Source organism: Juglans microcarpa x Juglans regia, chromosome 1D (assembly GCF_004785595.1).
Source record: "Juglans microcarpa x Juglans regia isolate MS1-56 chromosome 1D, Jm3101_v1.0, whole genome shotgun sequence".
Lineage (NCBI taxonomy): Eukaryota > Viridiplantae > Streptophyta > Magnoliopsida > Fagales > Juglandaceae > Juglans > Juglans microcarpa x Juglans regia.
In genome coordinates this window covers 4,001,459-4,017,685 of record NC_054594.1, presented here as the reverse complement: position 1 = coordinate 4,017,685, position 16,227 = coordinate 4,001,459, and the positions used below count along the sequence as shown (strand labels likewise).

The 16,227-nt window shown below is 32.7% G+C and overlaps 1 protein-coding gene across 1 annotated transcript; it reads right to left on the bottom strand.

Moving 5' to 3' along the window:
- Positions 1 to 5,960: 5,960 nt before the first annotated feature.
- On the bottom strand, positions 5,961 to 14,270 carry LOC121253140 (succinate dehydrogenase [ubiquinone] flavoprotein subunit 1, mitochondrial). Its single transcript, XM_041153077.1, has 16 exons — positions 13,996 to 14,270; positions 13,171 to 13,338; positions 11,308 to 11,395; positions 10,762 to 10,908; positions 10,522 to 10,662; positions 9,916 to 10,001; positions 9,724 to 9,816; positions 9,561 to 9,624; positions 9,257 to 9,400; positions 8,610 to 8,797; positions 8,019 to 8,193; positions 7,730 to 7,900; positions 7,459 to 7,528; positions 7,249 to 7,369; positions 7,127 to 7,164; positions 5,961 to 6,419 (listed from the first exon to the last, which is right to left on the bottom strand). The coding sequence occupies exons 1-16, from the start codon at positions 14,107 to 14,109 to the stop codon at positions 6,317 to 6,319; spliced, it is 1,911 nt and encodes a 636-aa protein (XP_041009011.1). The 5' UTR covers positions 14,110 to 14,270; the 3' UTR covers positions 5,961 to 6,316.
- Between the last annotated feature and the right edge of the window lie 1,957 nt (positions 14,271 to 16,227).

Below are 16,227 nucleotides of genomic sequence, written 5' to 3'. Positions count from 1 at the left end.
CATCCGAAAACCCCTCCATCTCTACTGCTAAACGAAAAGAAACCCTCCCTCATGCAATTCCCTTTTGTTCAAGGGCCACTGTTTCTTTAATCCCTGCCTCTTTTTGTTTAGTTCTTGAAGGTGATCATCAGCCATCAGCTATGAGTTCCGCGGGGCATCAACTAACTAAACTTGTTCAATTATAGGCCAAAAGGTAGGGTTTAAAGCGTATGCAGTACAAGAAAAGTGATTATTAGTAATTAATTATTTCTAACGAAAATGATTATTTCCTATCAAAATAAGTATGTTTCAATCATAAATAGTTGTTCTCGTCACAAATAATCTGTCAAAAATACTTATTTTTCTTATAGTGACACGCGCTATAGAATTCTCAAAACTACGATGAAACAAAACAATAGAAGTTCTAAAGTTTTGTAAAAAATAATGTTAAATACTATATTTTCATTTCAATTGGTAAAACGTGAAATTCTTATTACTATTCACTCATTTTTATTTAAAAAAATTAAAGGTAGATGAGTAATATTATGCAATCATAATAAGATGAGAACGTAGTGTATAAAATTCTCCTTATCTTGTACTTTAGTATAAAGGATATCAAAAATTAAATAACTGAAAAAACTACATTTTAAAAAGAGATTTTAGTCTTGATCAATTCACGAATCTTACCACTATTGGCCAGATATTTATGATTATCCAACACAGTTTTGTTAAAAATTATGAGCAGCTTGTATATTTACATCACCGATCTAATTTAGGGCCAAAACTAAAAAGTAAAAACCCACCTGGAGGAAAAGATGCACATATATTCATGCATGTATGGTATGGTATGGTATGGTATGCATGGAAGACATGGACGGTACCTGAGATCAGAGAAGTAATGAAATTCAGTTGAACATTAAAGCATTAATGACAATGACCATTAATATAATGTTACATAGTCGATCCTTTGAAATGGAGAGAGAAACATGTTTTCAATGTTTTCTTGAACATGGGAAAAAACTCGTTTTCTAATTAATATAGATCATATTACTATGCTAACATGTATTTTTTGTTCACCTATTAGGTTGGTTTGGGATTTGGATTAAATTGAGATCAACTCAATTCGGTCTAATTTTAAATTAAGTATAACATTTAAATATTCAATTATTAAATCACTAAACTCATTCCAACTTAAAAATTATTTACACACGAGACCTAAAACTTTTTTCAACTTCTCATAAATACATTTAAACTCATCTGAACATCTAAACATATCTAAACTCATCTTAGGTAGATTCTACAAAACCACTCCATCATCTCAACTTATTACTATTCATAAAAAACTCAACTCAGCTCAACATGCAAACGGGACCTATATTTCTTTTTGTGTCTTTCTTCCATTTGGATATGGGATTTTTATTTTTATTTTTGAGTATAAAATGATATATATTGCATACTAAAAAACACATGATAATTTAATATATTGAATTGGAAAAATCTTGAGCTTTAAAATTTGTGTGCATTCTAATATTTTTTCGATAAGTAATATTTGTTAAATACAGTTTTAAAATATATAAATTTTACATATTTAAAAAAAAAAAAAAATAGAATCCCTTTTAAAAGAAATACACGAGATTCACAATTTATATTTCTCGATGGATGTAATGAGGCAAGTAGATTTTAGAGGTGGGATAAAAGTTGGTTTGGGCCACCAAAAATAATAAGAAATTAATTGAATAAGGGGTCTGTATACACGTACGGAACCCTTAATGTGAACAGTATTTAATTTAGTGTTCAAATAAAGACTAATTTTATATTGTCGATGTGAGGGGTCCATCTACATGACTTGCATTGCCCAAAAACAATTCATCCTGGAACCCATAATTAGATTTGGAGTATAGAGTTTGAGATAAGGCATTGTTATGAACTAATTACACTCCCAACGTATCTTAACAAATCTATTGTCATATCTGTACAGCAGCTGCGTATCATTTTATAGGAGTAATATTCTTGATTTAACTTGCTGTGTCTTCTGGCTGTTGTCAATATTCTTGATTTTCATGTCTTATCCACTAATAATATATTCACACAAAATAAATAAATAAATAAATAATGCAACTTGTTTTGGATAACATAGAAATATGAAACCAGTCTTTGAATCAATAACCATTATTATTAAATTATCAATATTTTTACATGATTTTAAACTGCAAAATGTCAAAGTTGATAAATTTTAATTTATATAATCTATTAAAATTGTCCGACACCACTTTTTTTTTTTTTTTTTTTTTTATCCACCTAAATTACTAGAATTGGAGGAAAAGCTTTATTTGTTAATTTCTTATTGTTAGTTGGTATTAAATGTCCATTTTCATATTTTAGAGTGGAAAGTGTTAAAATGATGATACCCTTATTACCTCACTATCACTACTGCTTGTTTACTGCCTAAGCTTATGTGGTTTTATTTTTTCTTCTTATGTTCTGTCTTTTGCCCTTCTGCTTTGCCTTCTGTCATAAGTTTTATGTCTGACTATCAGAAATTCAAATTTCTTAGCTTTAAGAACATGCCTCTCAGTCCCTCCATCCCATCTGAGACTCAAATCTCTCTGTTAGTTTCGTTTTTCTTTTAAAATTTAAAACTACAATCTTAGACCCTATATTTTCACACCTCTCCTCTCCATCATAGAAGGACAGAAGGAAGAGCTGAAGAAAAAAAAAAAAATCACGTAGGTTTAGATAATAAATAGGTAGTAATAGAGTAGTAAGAGTATTATTACCCTAAAATCTTATACTTAGATGGCAAAGTAGATAACTATTTGATAATGGAAAGTAAATACTTTTCCAATAATTTTGAATTTTTTGGGAGTCCTGTATTGTATTTAGAGGAATAATTTACCTTTCAAACCTAATATTATTTATAAAATCTAGTTGCAACTGACATATAACATCAGAGAAAGACAAAGTAATTAGATTAATGATAATAAATTATTTGTCACAATTTGAGGAATTACTAAGTATATTTACCTAAGAAAAAATATTATATTTCATTTTGCATTTTATCATTTTTAATTATATTTGTTGGGCCTCGTTTGGATACAGAAACTATCTTACCTCATTTCATCTTATCTAATTATTATAACTTTCTCAAATTTTCACACAAAATATAATAAACAATTTAACTTTTTCAATCTCAAAATAATAATAATATTAAAAAATAATATTCTAATAATATTTTATTCAACTCATCTAAAACCATTTGATCTCATTTCATCTCACTATCCGAACTAGCGTTTAGTATAATATATTTTAAGTAACTTTCCAGAAACATATAAACTACTTAAAATCTCAAAAGATTAGGGATGAAAAACTTTAAAATGAAGAAAGAGAATAATCAATCCAAATATGATCAAAGCCATTATAATATTTTCAAGTTAAAACAAAAGAATTTTACTATGTATAAGTAAGTTTGTGTACCAATCTGTGTATTAATATTGTTGTCTTTATATTTTAAATTTAAATTAGTACTGTTTTTAATAAAATCTACTTTCTGACCAATCATATGAATGCGTGCGCGTATTTGTGCACAGAATTGCTTATAAATTAGATTTTTTCAAAACAAAATGTTAAGCAATTGAGTTTTGCGATGTACAAGTAAGTTTGTATACCAAACTGCGTACTAGTGTTATTTTATTTATATTTTAAATTCAAATTAATATTATTTTCAATAAAATCTACTTTCTGATTAATTATATTAAATAGATGCACGTATTAGTACACAAAATTATTTATAATTAAATTTTTCTTGAGCAATTATTTAAATCTTCTTTTGTAAAAATGATGACGCAATGGTTATCTTTTCTTTTTCTTTTTTTTTTTTCTTTTTTTTTTTTAATTCATTCAAACTTGCAATGAAGTGGTGGCTTGATTGATCGAAAGACTGCTTTTTTGAAAAAATAAAAAAAAATAAAAGAACAAAGGTAGCGTAGTATACAGAAGGGCAGAAGCAAGTAGGCGACACAAGTGGCTTTTAATTGGAGTGAGGATAGAGAAACACGTTGGGTACATGTTAGTGGAGGGCACTGTACCTTTGACAATCTGAATAAGCTACTCATGACTTCCTCTCTATAATTCTACCATTTCCATATATTTTACACCAAAGATTGTACTCACCAATTAGTCACTCATCCACGACCATAATTTGCACTTTAAATCATACAACATTAATTTTTTCAAACATACCTAGGCCCCACTTTGCCATTGGTGATTGGTATTTGTCTGCCCCATGATTGTGATGTTTGTAATTTTGTTAAGAGAATTACTTCATCCTCACCAATTCTATAAAAGTGATTTTACATATTCACGTGCCAATCAGTATAATTTTAAATTTAATTTTTGGGCAAGGTAATACTAGGGGTGTAAATCAATCTGGTCCGAACCGAACCGATCACTTCTAAATGATCGGATTGGACCGTTAGCTATCAGTCTAGGCCAATTTCAAATGGAGACCCAATCATACAAAAAAATCCATCATTCTTAAAGTATACAAAAAAAGTCTATAATGTGTATTTTTGGCCTATTAGTATATAAAAAAGTACACAATATTTATAATTTTAAATAATACAACTATTTAACTTTATTTGCACATTTTTTTACTTAAAAATAGCTTAAAAAAAGTTGTTCAAATTATCAAAATTGATAATTATATATTAGTTAATTGATATTAGTTAATTAATAATTATATATTTAACATTTTATATTGTCAATAGTCATAGGTTATATGAAAATTACATAATTCACTTATATAACTACTATATAAAAAAATATATATTTTATAAAAAAAATATTTAAAAATACATATTTGTAGTGATCGATTTGGAGTGAAAAAGCCCCATCCTGGGACCAGATTGAAACCCATTTGTCCCACAAATGGAGAACCGAAATTGACCAAACAAATTTTCGATCTGGTCCGGTCCGAACCGAACCATTCTAGATTTAATTCGATGAAATTTGCAAGCAATAAATTCTTGATTTAACTCTTTTTAACTTTTCTTGTTGTGGATAGTTTTTAGATTGATAAGTGACAACTTCTTCAAAAATGTGTTGCACTCTTATCGTCTTTTTTTCCTGGACGATTGATCTTCCATCCATCCCTTCTTTATGTTGCAAAAGGTTTTTCTATTTTCCGGTTGTTGGGTGTGCGTGGGGCCTAAAAAGCGGCCCATCTGTTTGCTAACGCCACATTGACTATACATCCATTACAAAGCACTACCCTGTTTGGTAACGATAAGGTACTTCTTCCACGTTATATTATGTTACATACGAATTAAAATTAAAATTGATTCTTATATTTATCGAAACAAACAAAAACTATGTAATAACTAAGTCTTGGGAGGGACCTACTATTGATCCCAGGGAGTGTACATACATAATTAGAACCCTGATTCATAATACAGATTATTGAGTCAAGGGATTGAATATATGATGTCCAACATCATTCACAAGTTGAACCATCTTAACCATACCTCCAAGACAAATCAGAGAGAGAGGATGACACGACATCGTTTCCTTCAAGATATTAGACAAATCATAGGTAGTAATAAGACATGAAGTAATGTTATATATTACGCTTACATCTCACTGTATAAAATGCAACACTTTGAACATTCTTGGATCATCTTTTATTTTTTATTTTTATTTTTTTAAATTGAAACGTTGATAGATAATACCACCTCATCATAGTGAGATGAAAGCATGATGAGAATATATTATATAAAAAGCAATACTACGTACAGTCTCCACAATAAGTCTAGATAATTTTATTTTTAAAATTTTTTAAAATTACAAAAATATCCCTCATAAAATAATGTTTTATCTCATTTAATAAAAGACATGCGCATATAGTCTTCAAGTGGGGACTGCAAATAGAATTTCTCTTCTATAAAATTATTCAAAGATGATATAAATAAAAACAAAATTATATATAGAATAATAGAAAGATTTATTTATCACTCGAAGCCCAAGACGGCTCTTAAAAGTCCAAATGGCGAAAACATGTTGTAGGCTCTCAGCAAAATAAACATCCCAAGTTATAAACCAGCTTGTCACATCTATGAATCCAGCGTTGCTCTTCAAAGCATTCAATTAATTATTCAACTTACAATAAATAAATACATAACCAACCATCATTCTCTGATGCAGATGCAAATCGGATTCTGCTTGAGATGGATCATATGCTGTTACCACCTACAACAATTTTATTCCTCCACTCTTATCTTGGGGGAGTTATGCATATGCTTGTAAAGAAAGACCATCCTTGCAGATTTTTAGAGCCAATGTATCAATATACACGAGCTTTAGGCGGGAATGACTCGATCTCATCATCTAATGTGTTAAGGTGAACTGGCCTGTACTCTAGCCGGACCTTCTCATTCTCCCAATACCTGCAAACCAAAATATATACAATTCAGATGACAGAAAAATTCGAAGCAGACTGAATAAATACAAGTTATTGTCGCCTAAATAGTAATGATAATTATATTCTCAATAAATAGTAATTTGATATTATTCTCAAATACATAATTCAAAAATATTTGATCATTGTTTCAGTTGTTTTTGTAAAAGGAAATAATGTGATGCATGACCAGTGAGAATATTGACGCGGAATGATTCGATGAATCCAAATCATTTGAGGCTTTCTTTGTTTGGCTTTGTCATTCCCGTAACAGAAGTTTGGAAGTTCACAGCGGGAAAGGGTATATAATATCTCTCCTCATGTTTAGATGTTTAAAAGGGAAGAGACGAGAGGCTAATTACAATCACTATTATTGATTGACCATCAGTTGAGGGCACTCTAGGTACTGCAAGAAGTTCAATTTAGGCATTCTCCCTTCCCGTCAAATCATCCCAATTTTGGGAGGATAAAGATGCCAAAAGGTGGGATATTATCCCTCCACTATAAGAATAAACCACCAAATCACGTTTCACACCAAGTATACATGTGTTCGTTATTCAACGGAACTCTGTCCAAGAGACTGAACTGTGACACCACACCACATGACAACACTCTTATGTCCAATTCTACTGCAACAATAACAACCAACATCCTCGATCTCAAATCAACAACATTCTTTCAGGATTGATAACTTACCCCATCGTGTGTTTCATCCAACTCTCGTCATCTCGTTTCTGCACAAGAAGAGGAACATAATTCATTATACATAAAATTAACACTAAATAAAAACAATTAAGTTGAGAAGAAAAGTGAAAAACCGGAAAATCTTCACGAGCGTGTGCTCCTCTGCTCTCTTTCCTGGCTTCAGCAGAATGCATTGTGATACAAGCATTTATCAAAAGGTTTTCCAACTCAATAGTCTCTATCAAGTCAGAGTTCCTGCCAAAATTTTAGAATAAGCTTACAAATAAATGATTAAATTTGCATGCAAAATGTTGATCATGAAGATCCTTATCCCCACAAATTACCATATCAAACTCCGATCCTTCAATTTAACATCATGAAAGCTCCCCCATGCCTTGTCAATCAATTGGCAGCCTACAGAGACAACAGAGACAGAGAAGGCAATGGTAAAGATACTCATTATTAGCCGATTCAAAGGTTTAATAGTATTATTGGTTTCCGAATCCGTGTAAATATCTGTGCAAGGAAAACTCACTTCCTGTTGGATTGGGTTCCAAGTCCAGACTTCCAGTTAAGAAGCATAAAAAAACTGAAACTGCAACTTGCAAAAAATACCTTCTTCTAATGTTTCCTGTGTGCGAAACACAGCTGCATTACTTTGCATTATCCGTTGCATATTCAACCGAATTTGTGAAGTTGGTATTGAGCCATTTGAATTCCTTATTTTGTCCAGCCATGCAATAGTCTTCTCACCAGCATCCTTCTCCAAAGGTTTTTGTTTCTCCCCTATAAGATTTTAAGTGGAGGCATCTTTAGTTTCTTGTGCTAATTTTACTTACTAAAAAAAGGTTCCTCATGCTTATGTCATAATTAACTCTACAAAGTAACATAAAAACAAACTAGCCTGGTCTCTGAATCTCCGCAACTCTATTTGCACATGCTCGTCCAAAAACAACAATGTCAAGAAGAGAATTTGCACCAAGTCGATTGGCACCATGAACTGATGCACACGCTGCCTCTCCAGCAGCCATCAATCCAGGAACTACTGCATCTGGGTCATCACCTTTAATAGTAACTACCTGAGAAAAGGCATACCAATAAGAAACAATAAGATATTCATAGAAGAACTAGGCTCTAGGACAATTTATAATTGAAGAGGAACCACAAATATCATCAAGCAATAGACACTGTGTATTAGTAACAGATTTTAAGCATTAAAATTAACCTCTTAAATAGCTAGATTTAAATTTCATATGATCCATTTTATTTATATATTTTTTACACTTAACAAAAAAAACCTATTTATTCTTTGTAAGCAAAGAAATGTAAAGGTGAAAGTGGAAAGGATTGGAGCCTTGAAATAATTTGTTACACCAGTGTTTGTTTTGTTTGTTATGGCTTGGGTTGTGCTTGGGATAGAGAAATACACAGCTTTTAAGGAGGGTAGGCTCCTTATTATAAGATCTTAAGATGGTGTTCTTGATCTAAATTATACCTCGCCATGGTGATTAGTGGGAACTCCTCCCATGTTATAGTGCACCGTAGGTAAAACAGGAATGGGTTCCTTTGTTACATCAACGCCAGCAAATATGGCAGCAGTTTCAGAGATACCAGGAAGTCTCTCCTTAAGTACTTCAGGGGGCAAGTGATTCAAATGGAGATAGATATGGTCCTTCAAAGGTCCTGTAGAAATTCAGAATAACAGTTACAAGGAAACACGAAACAACTTGTAGACATTTTAGAACTGAGCTGGTACTTATTCCTTATCAGAGTTAGGTTTCCTTCAAAACCTAAACCATTGCATAAAAATTGAATTTTGCTACTCATCATCCCCACACACATCACACACCACACTTATTTTTTTATTTTATTTTTTTTCAAAATTAGTTTTATTCTTCCTAAACTAATTGAGTTATTCTACTCATCATCCATACACCACATATTTGGTAAGAGAAAAGAATAAAAAAACTATGTATGGTGTGTGGTGGGAGGATGATTAGTAGAATTTTTCTAAAAATTATGACTGAGTGCACAGTGTATACACAGCACACATGCACACACACTTGGACATTATGTATATATCCTACATGGAGAAAAAATGGCACAAGGATAAAAAAACATAAATCTAGGAGCCTGTCATACCTACACCACGACCCTCCCGAATTTCCATAGTCATGGACCTGGAAACAACATCTCTTGATGCAAGATCTTTTGCTGTAGGGGCATAACGTTCCATAAAACGCTCGCCTTCACTGTTCCTAAGAATACCACCTTCACCACGAGATCCTACAATTTGCAAATAAAAATGCAAAAAATATTTTAAGAAAGATCATTTGATTACATTTAACCAAGAATACTGTAGTTAAAATCATAACTGACAAGAAAACTACACAGCATGCAACCAAAAGCAATCCTGGATCTCCAGAATAACTTGATAATTACCAACCTTCGGTGATAAGGCAACCGGCACCATATATACCCGTCGGGTGAAACTGTACAAACTCTAAATCCTGTAGGAGGAATATAATCAACAGAGGAAAAATGGATACATATAAGGAATAAGAAGACAAGTAAACAAAGAGGTTGAAGATTGAGGAGTAACAACAAACCTCAAGTGGAAGCCCAGCACGTGCAACCATGGCATTGCCATCTCCGGTACATGTATGAGCTGAGGTTGCAGAAAAGTATGTTCTACCATAACCCTGAGAAAAGCATGACGTATAAAAATATTTTTGCTTAACTGAAATAAACATTTCATTAACAAATACACAGGAAAGAAAATCTAACAATGATTATAGTACCCCTGTAGCCAGAATTGTAGAAGCAGCTTGGAATCGATGCAATGTTCCATCCTCCATATTTAAGGCGATTACTCCTTGGCAGCTACCTGGATATCCAACATCAACAATCAAGAATCAAACAAACCTCCCCATACAATGAACAAAGCTCCTCTATCATCTGAGTTCCTATGAGTGCATTGCCCTTCTTTTCCCTTTTCTTTTTTAAGAAGGGGGGGGGGGAGTAATTCCTGACAGTATATGCAGCTGAACATATCACCTCGAGGCAAAGACAGTGACAACATCTTAAGACCCATTGGCATGCAAAGATCAAACAAAGTACTGATGCAATGTCATCCTCAGGCAATATCAAATAATCTTGACTAACGAATCTTCCCTAAACTAGAGCATGGGTATGTTACAAGAAAACGTATGTATACTGTGACTATAGGAATGAGAACGGTTTGCAGTAGATGCAGCTACAAGGAATGGGACAGTGGCAACACTTTTGAAACCACAAGACATGAAGATATTAGAAGAAATGACATAAAAGCTAGCTAGATGATTATGCTGCATTATCAACCAGTCAACCACGAAGCAAAAAACCAAAATTATTATGCTGCAACTTACCATCACTGTTCATTAATAGATCCAAAGCAAAATATTCCACAAAAAATTGGGTATTATGTTTCATAGCCTGGCCATATAGAGTATGTAATAAAGCATGTCCAGTCCGGTCAGCAGCACATGCACAACGATATGCCTGTCCACCTATAATGATATAAAAACAAAAGAACCCAAATTTAGCCAATCTTAAACACACTCCATGAGAAAGACATTCAAAAAAAAAAGATGGCTGCATCAACATACCTTTTCCAAAATCAAGGCTTTGACCACCAAATGCTCGCTGATATATTTTTCCATCTTCAGTTCGAGAAAATGGTAATCCATAATTCTCCAGCTCAATTACCGCTTTCGGTGCCTCCCTACACATGTATTGAATTGCATCCTGATCACCTACATGATACACAACGCCTTTCATGTTAAAAATACAACAAACAAGGATGGACAAATAGTTGATATAAGTATTGCAATGGCCGTGTCAGTGCAAGAGACCATGTGTCACCATTAGCGGCTTCCTTACATAAAAAATTTTGGGTTCTTCAAGGTAAACACCCCATTACATAGAGCAAGCACCATAACACTAACAGGAAAATACAACCATGGCACTTGGAATTTATATTACTGAAAAGGGTACCTAGACGTGGAAAGACACTCCAAACAAAATATGAAAGAAATCAATACAAGCACAACAGGCTTCTGTTCGTCATTGTGATTCATAAAAAGACAGTAATTTGCTTGATCTAAGAACACTGCAAATAAAATGAATGACTGTCTGTACAACCAGAAACATACCAAGCCAATCGCTTCCCTTGACAGTGTCATACATGTGCCACCTCCAGTCATCTTCGGTCATGTTGCCCAATGCAGCATTTATACCGCCCTATACAGAATTGAACGATTATAGTTAAGCAAAGGATCCAAGCGATTCACTTACATTAAAAATAATAATAATAATAAAATAATAAAAAAGAAAAGATCCATTCACAGCCATAATTGGTGAAGAAGAATGAAGAATTCATAACCGTCAGACGTCAGTCTAGAGAGCCCCAAATATAGGAAAGGAAACCAAAGAATTGAATTATAGTGGCCCAAACCAATTACATGAACAAAAGTTATCAATTAGTTTATCCCAACAAGTGCATAAGATCAACTGCAAACTAACCCCAAGGGGTTGGCCCAAGTGGTGAAGGCCTTGGTCTTAGGGTATCACTCCCTTCAAGGTCTAAGGTTCAACACCTCATGGGTGCAAACAATTCTTTGGGGCCACACCTCCTGGTGAAAAGCCAGTGATTTAACTAGGGGTGAGTTCAGTCCAGTCCGGTCCCGGGAGGTTTTGTGGACTAGACCGGACCTATTCGGTCCAAGGTTTTCCCACCCTAAACCGGACTGAACAGCCTAAGGACCGGTCTGGTCTGGTCCAACCTCCTTTTTTTTTTTTTCAATTGATTAATAAAAAAAATTTATTTAAAATACTAAATTAGAATTAAGTGACTTATTAAATGAAAATTACATAATAAATTGTACAATTATTAATATATACTAGTATTATATATTATAGTTATACATTAAAGAATATAATAATACATTGATCTAAATAAATATAGTTATAGACTTAGTACCAATACTATAACTAATAACTATACTAGTAGTATTACTAATATACTATATGTTAGTGATAAATTGGTAATACAATACTAATACTATATTAAATAATACTCTATGTAATTATAGTGATTTAATACTAACATATTAAGTTAACTATACTAATACTATTATAAATTTATACATAAACTATAATTTATACTATAACTCCTATAATATGTTAATATATTAATATATACTAGTACTATATATTATAGTTATACATTAAAGAATATAATACTTATGTAATATTGTGATATATTAATAATTAATTATATACAATTATTTATATAAATAATAAAATATATTTATTTTTTTTTATTTTTTATTCGGTCCGGCTGGGGTGAAAAACCCTTGGACCAGGGACCGGACTGAATTCATTCGGTCTTATATAATTTGGACGGGACGGGACTGGACCAATTCGGTCCGGTCCAAAAATGGCCGGTCCGGACCGTCTGAATCTCACCCATAGATTTAACCAGTTTCGTGTAGGGAAACTTCTGAGGATGCGGTGCATGGGACCGGGGTTTACTGGATCCGAAGGGCCCTGCCTTGGAGAAATTCCCCGACATAAAAAAAAAAAAAAATCAACTGCAAACTAAGCACTCCATACTTCCAATAGGGATATAAAAATCAGTGTGAAAGCAGAATCATTGAAAAGGCTTTTGGTTGACCAGTACAGGCTACGACTTGGTTTACACATGACCTGAAGTAAGAATTTATAATCATCAGCGGGTCATTTAAAAATCACAGTCACGATCATATTGGCAAGAATGCGCTATTTATTATTTACAAGAACAATGCAAACAACCTCCCAGTGCATACATGCCAATGAAAATATTCCTACAACAGCTCTACTGAGAATGACAACCTCACGCTGAAAATCATATATAAAGCAAAGACAGAGCAAATATCATTATACCATGAATAAATTTAGAACATCAAAAGAACTGGAAGAAACTAGCAGCATAATACAGGATCACATACACAAATCTTAGTTCTAGTATCTCATACCTGCGCAGCAACAGTGTGCGAACGAGTAGGGAAGAGCTTTGTAATGCAGGCGGTATTGAATCCATGCTCCGAAAGCCCTATTGCTGCTCTAAGCCCAGCACCACCAGCTCCTACAACAATCGCGTCATATGTATGATCAACCACAGTGTATGCGGAGCGTCCCCCCGTCTGCCACAAGCAAAAGGGATGTGTTAAAACCACTTGCAACCGCATTATAGCCAAAAAAGCAAAAGTGAACCCCCGCATTGAAAAACATATAAAAAAAATGCACCAATAGAATGTTCAAACAACTAAAATAATTATAAAATAAATACACTAAATTATAAAAAAAGAAAAATCGCAGATGCGTCAGCTTAAAGCAGTGGAGAGGGATTAGATAACGATAACTCAAAAGAGAAAAATTCAACCGAGTCAGCTAGCTGTGTTGGACTCGTTTCAATAAATATTGATGCTGCTTGGAGCTCCTAACAGTGGAGCATCAGAGATGAATAAGCTTAGATTCTCTCATTTCCTACAAGTGCTCGGCAACCACTCGGAGAAAAAATTAGACAAAAACAAAAATCCATGCGTGAGCAAGAGACAGATGGGTAAATGCTTTTTGAAAAAAATAAAGTACAACGACGCCATCACGAAACTAATCACAAGTATCGATCAGAATCCAAACAAATTCCAAGTGTGTCCATGAGAAGGGAAAATCAATCAGGTAAAGAACGTAAAACATAGCTCAAGTATCGCAAAAGGCTATGAAAGGGGAATCGGAGATCGAGAAGAGCATTAACCCTAAGATTAATCATTCGACGTGCAAGAGGGGGAGAGATATCGCACCGATTCAGTGGAGAAAAAGCGTGAAATGTGAGATCTGAGAGAATCATTGGGGAGAGATCTCTTGGAAGAGGCCGAAGAAGGGAAGCGAAGCCCTCGAGAAACGCACCGCCACATCTCGTTTTAGCTAAAGCTATCTCCGGCTGTTTTCTTGGCTTTGGACGTGTTGATGCTTTGTACAGCTTTTATCGGTCTCTGTAGCTCTCTCCGTTGTGTGGGATGCGGTGCTGTGGAGGCGCAAGGAAATGGGAAGGAATAAAATTACTGGTTGAAGCCTTTTTTTTTTTTTTTTTAAGCTACTGGTTGAAGTCCTGAACATGCAGCAGCCCACCTTATTATTTTTCTTTAGTTATTCTATTTTTTAAGCCCATTCTAATATTTAAATTTTAAAAGAACAATTAAATTAAATTATGTCATATTAATAATTTATTAAATATATTATTTATCTCTCTCTCTCGTAAAGGCAAATTCTCTCTCTCTTAAAAAGCTTCCATTCCTAATTTTCGAGGCCTCCTTCTGCCCCCCTTTTCTCATCTATTTACTTTGTCTATCAAAATAATTTCTCTTTTCTTAATTTATTTTATTTTTTTAAAGTCAAAAAATGCATATTTACACTTTTTCGAAAACTTTCAAAATATACATACAATACAACACAAGAATACTCTCAAATCACAAATTATTTAAAAGATAGTAGTGATTTTACAAAAATCACAGACCACGCACTGTTCACAACTATACGTGGTCTTCAAGTGCCACCTTTTTTGACAACTTTTCTCACTACACGCGTCGAATTACTGGATTTGTCATCATCAGATCTTTCAGATATGACTTTTGTAGCTGAAAAGAGACAAACGTTTTGCCTTCAAGCGCCGTCACAAATTTTGAAATCTACTGGAATTGGTCTAAACTGTAATTCGTCATTTTTCACATCTATCTTACTGTTTTCCTTATAGTTTAGTAAAAAAAAAAAAAAATTCGTTTCTTAGACATTTGTTTATAGAGGTTGAGTCATTTCTTTTTATGAAGAGTGAGGTTGAGTCTCTACTTAGGCAGAGTGCTGTCTCTTAGACGCTTGTTTGTAGAAAATATCAACAGTTGTGAAAACCATACTAGTCGCAAAAGAAAATAGTCTACTAGTGGAGCTCTAAATGTACTAATTGGTTTATGAGGTAGTGGTTGATATGAGGATATCCATGCATGTATCTGGTCATGGATATAAATTTATCTGATAAATAAATGATGACACTTTACCTTATATATATATATATATATATTATTTATCGATTTGTAAATAAAATTTTTCTTTCTTTTATATAAACTTATTTTCTTAAAAGACTTTTCGATAACAATATAAAAAGTAACAGTTATTCTATTATCAAGCTGGTGTGTAAAACTCATTATCTATAGAGAAATATTCTAGCCATAAAATTATTACTCATAAGTAATCCAACAAATTGATATGGTTTAATTTGATTTATCAAATTGTAAAATTATTTTTATTGTAAAATAGAGCTGACGGATCATATGAAAATCACGTCAAGTCATGGATAAAATGAGTAATGCTATTTATAATTTTAGGATTAGAAGCCATGCGCACTCTTTGAAAAAAGATTAGGTCTACTATTAGAAAAATAATTTTTTCATGTAGATTCCATAATTTTTTTTTTTTAAAAAAAAGAAATATGTGATACTTGCATATCCTAACACTGCAAATATTATTTCTCATATGTTTTTCCCTCAAATAGATTTGGTTATTGCATTTGATGCCAATATAATTTAAACCCAATAAAATTATAACACGCAAATAATTAGATGCAATGAAATGTTATTCGTATACGTGGCATAAAAGATGACCAATTAGCATTATACCATATCATGATTAGGAAAAAAAAAAAGAAGAAGCATATACCATATCATAAAAGACGAATAATTATAATTACCAAGTCCTAAATAGACACACCCTTCACACCGATTCTTAAATAGACATGACCTAAAAAAATTTAATAGAATAAGTATTTTTCATTAATTGTTGATGCGTCCATATGTGGTTATTTTAGATGCCACATATACTGTCATCGTCACCTTTTATTTTTTTACTGCATCCATATTTTCTGCTACTTTATCCTTCGGGCTTCTTTTTGGATTTGATGACTAATATATTTTATTTATTTATTTTTATTATTTAAAAAATTATCACTAATGAATATGTGTATTTTTTTAAATGCTTAAAATATT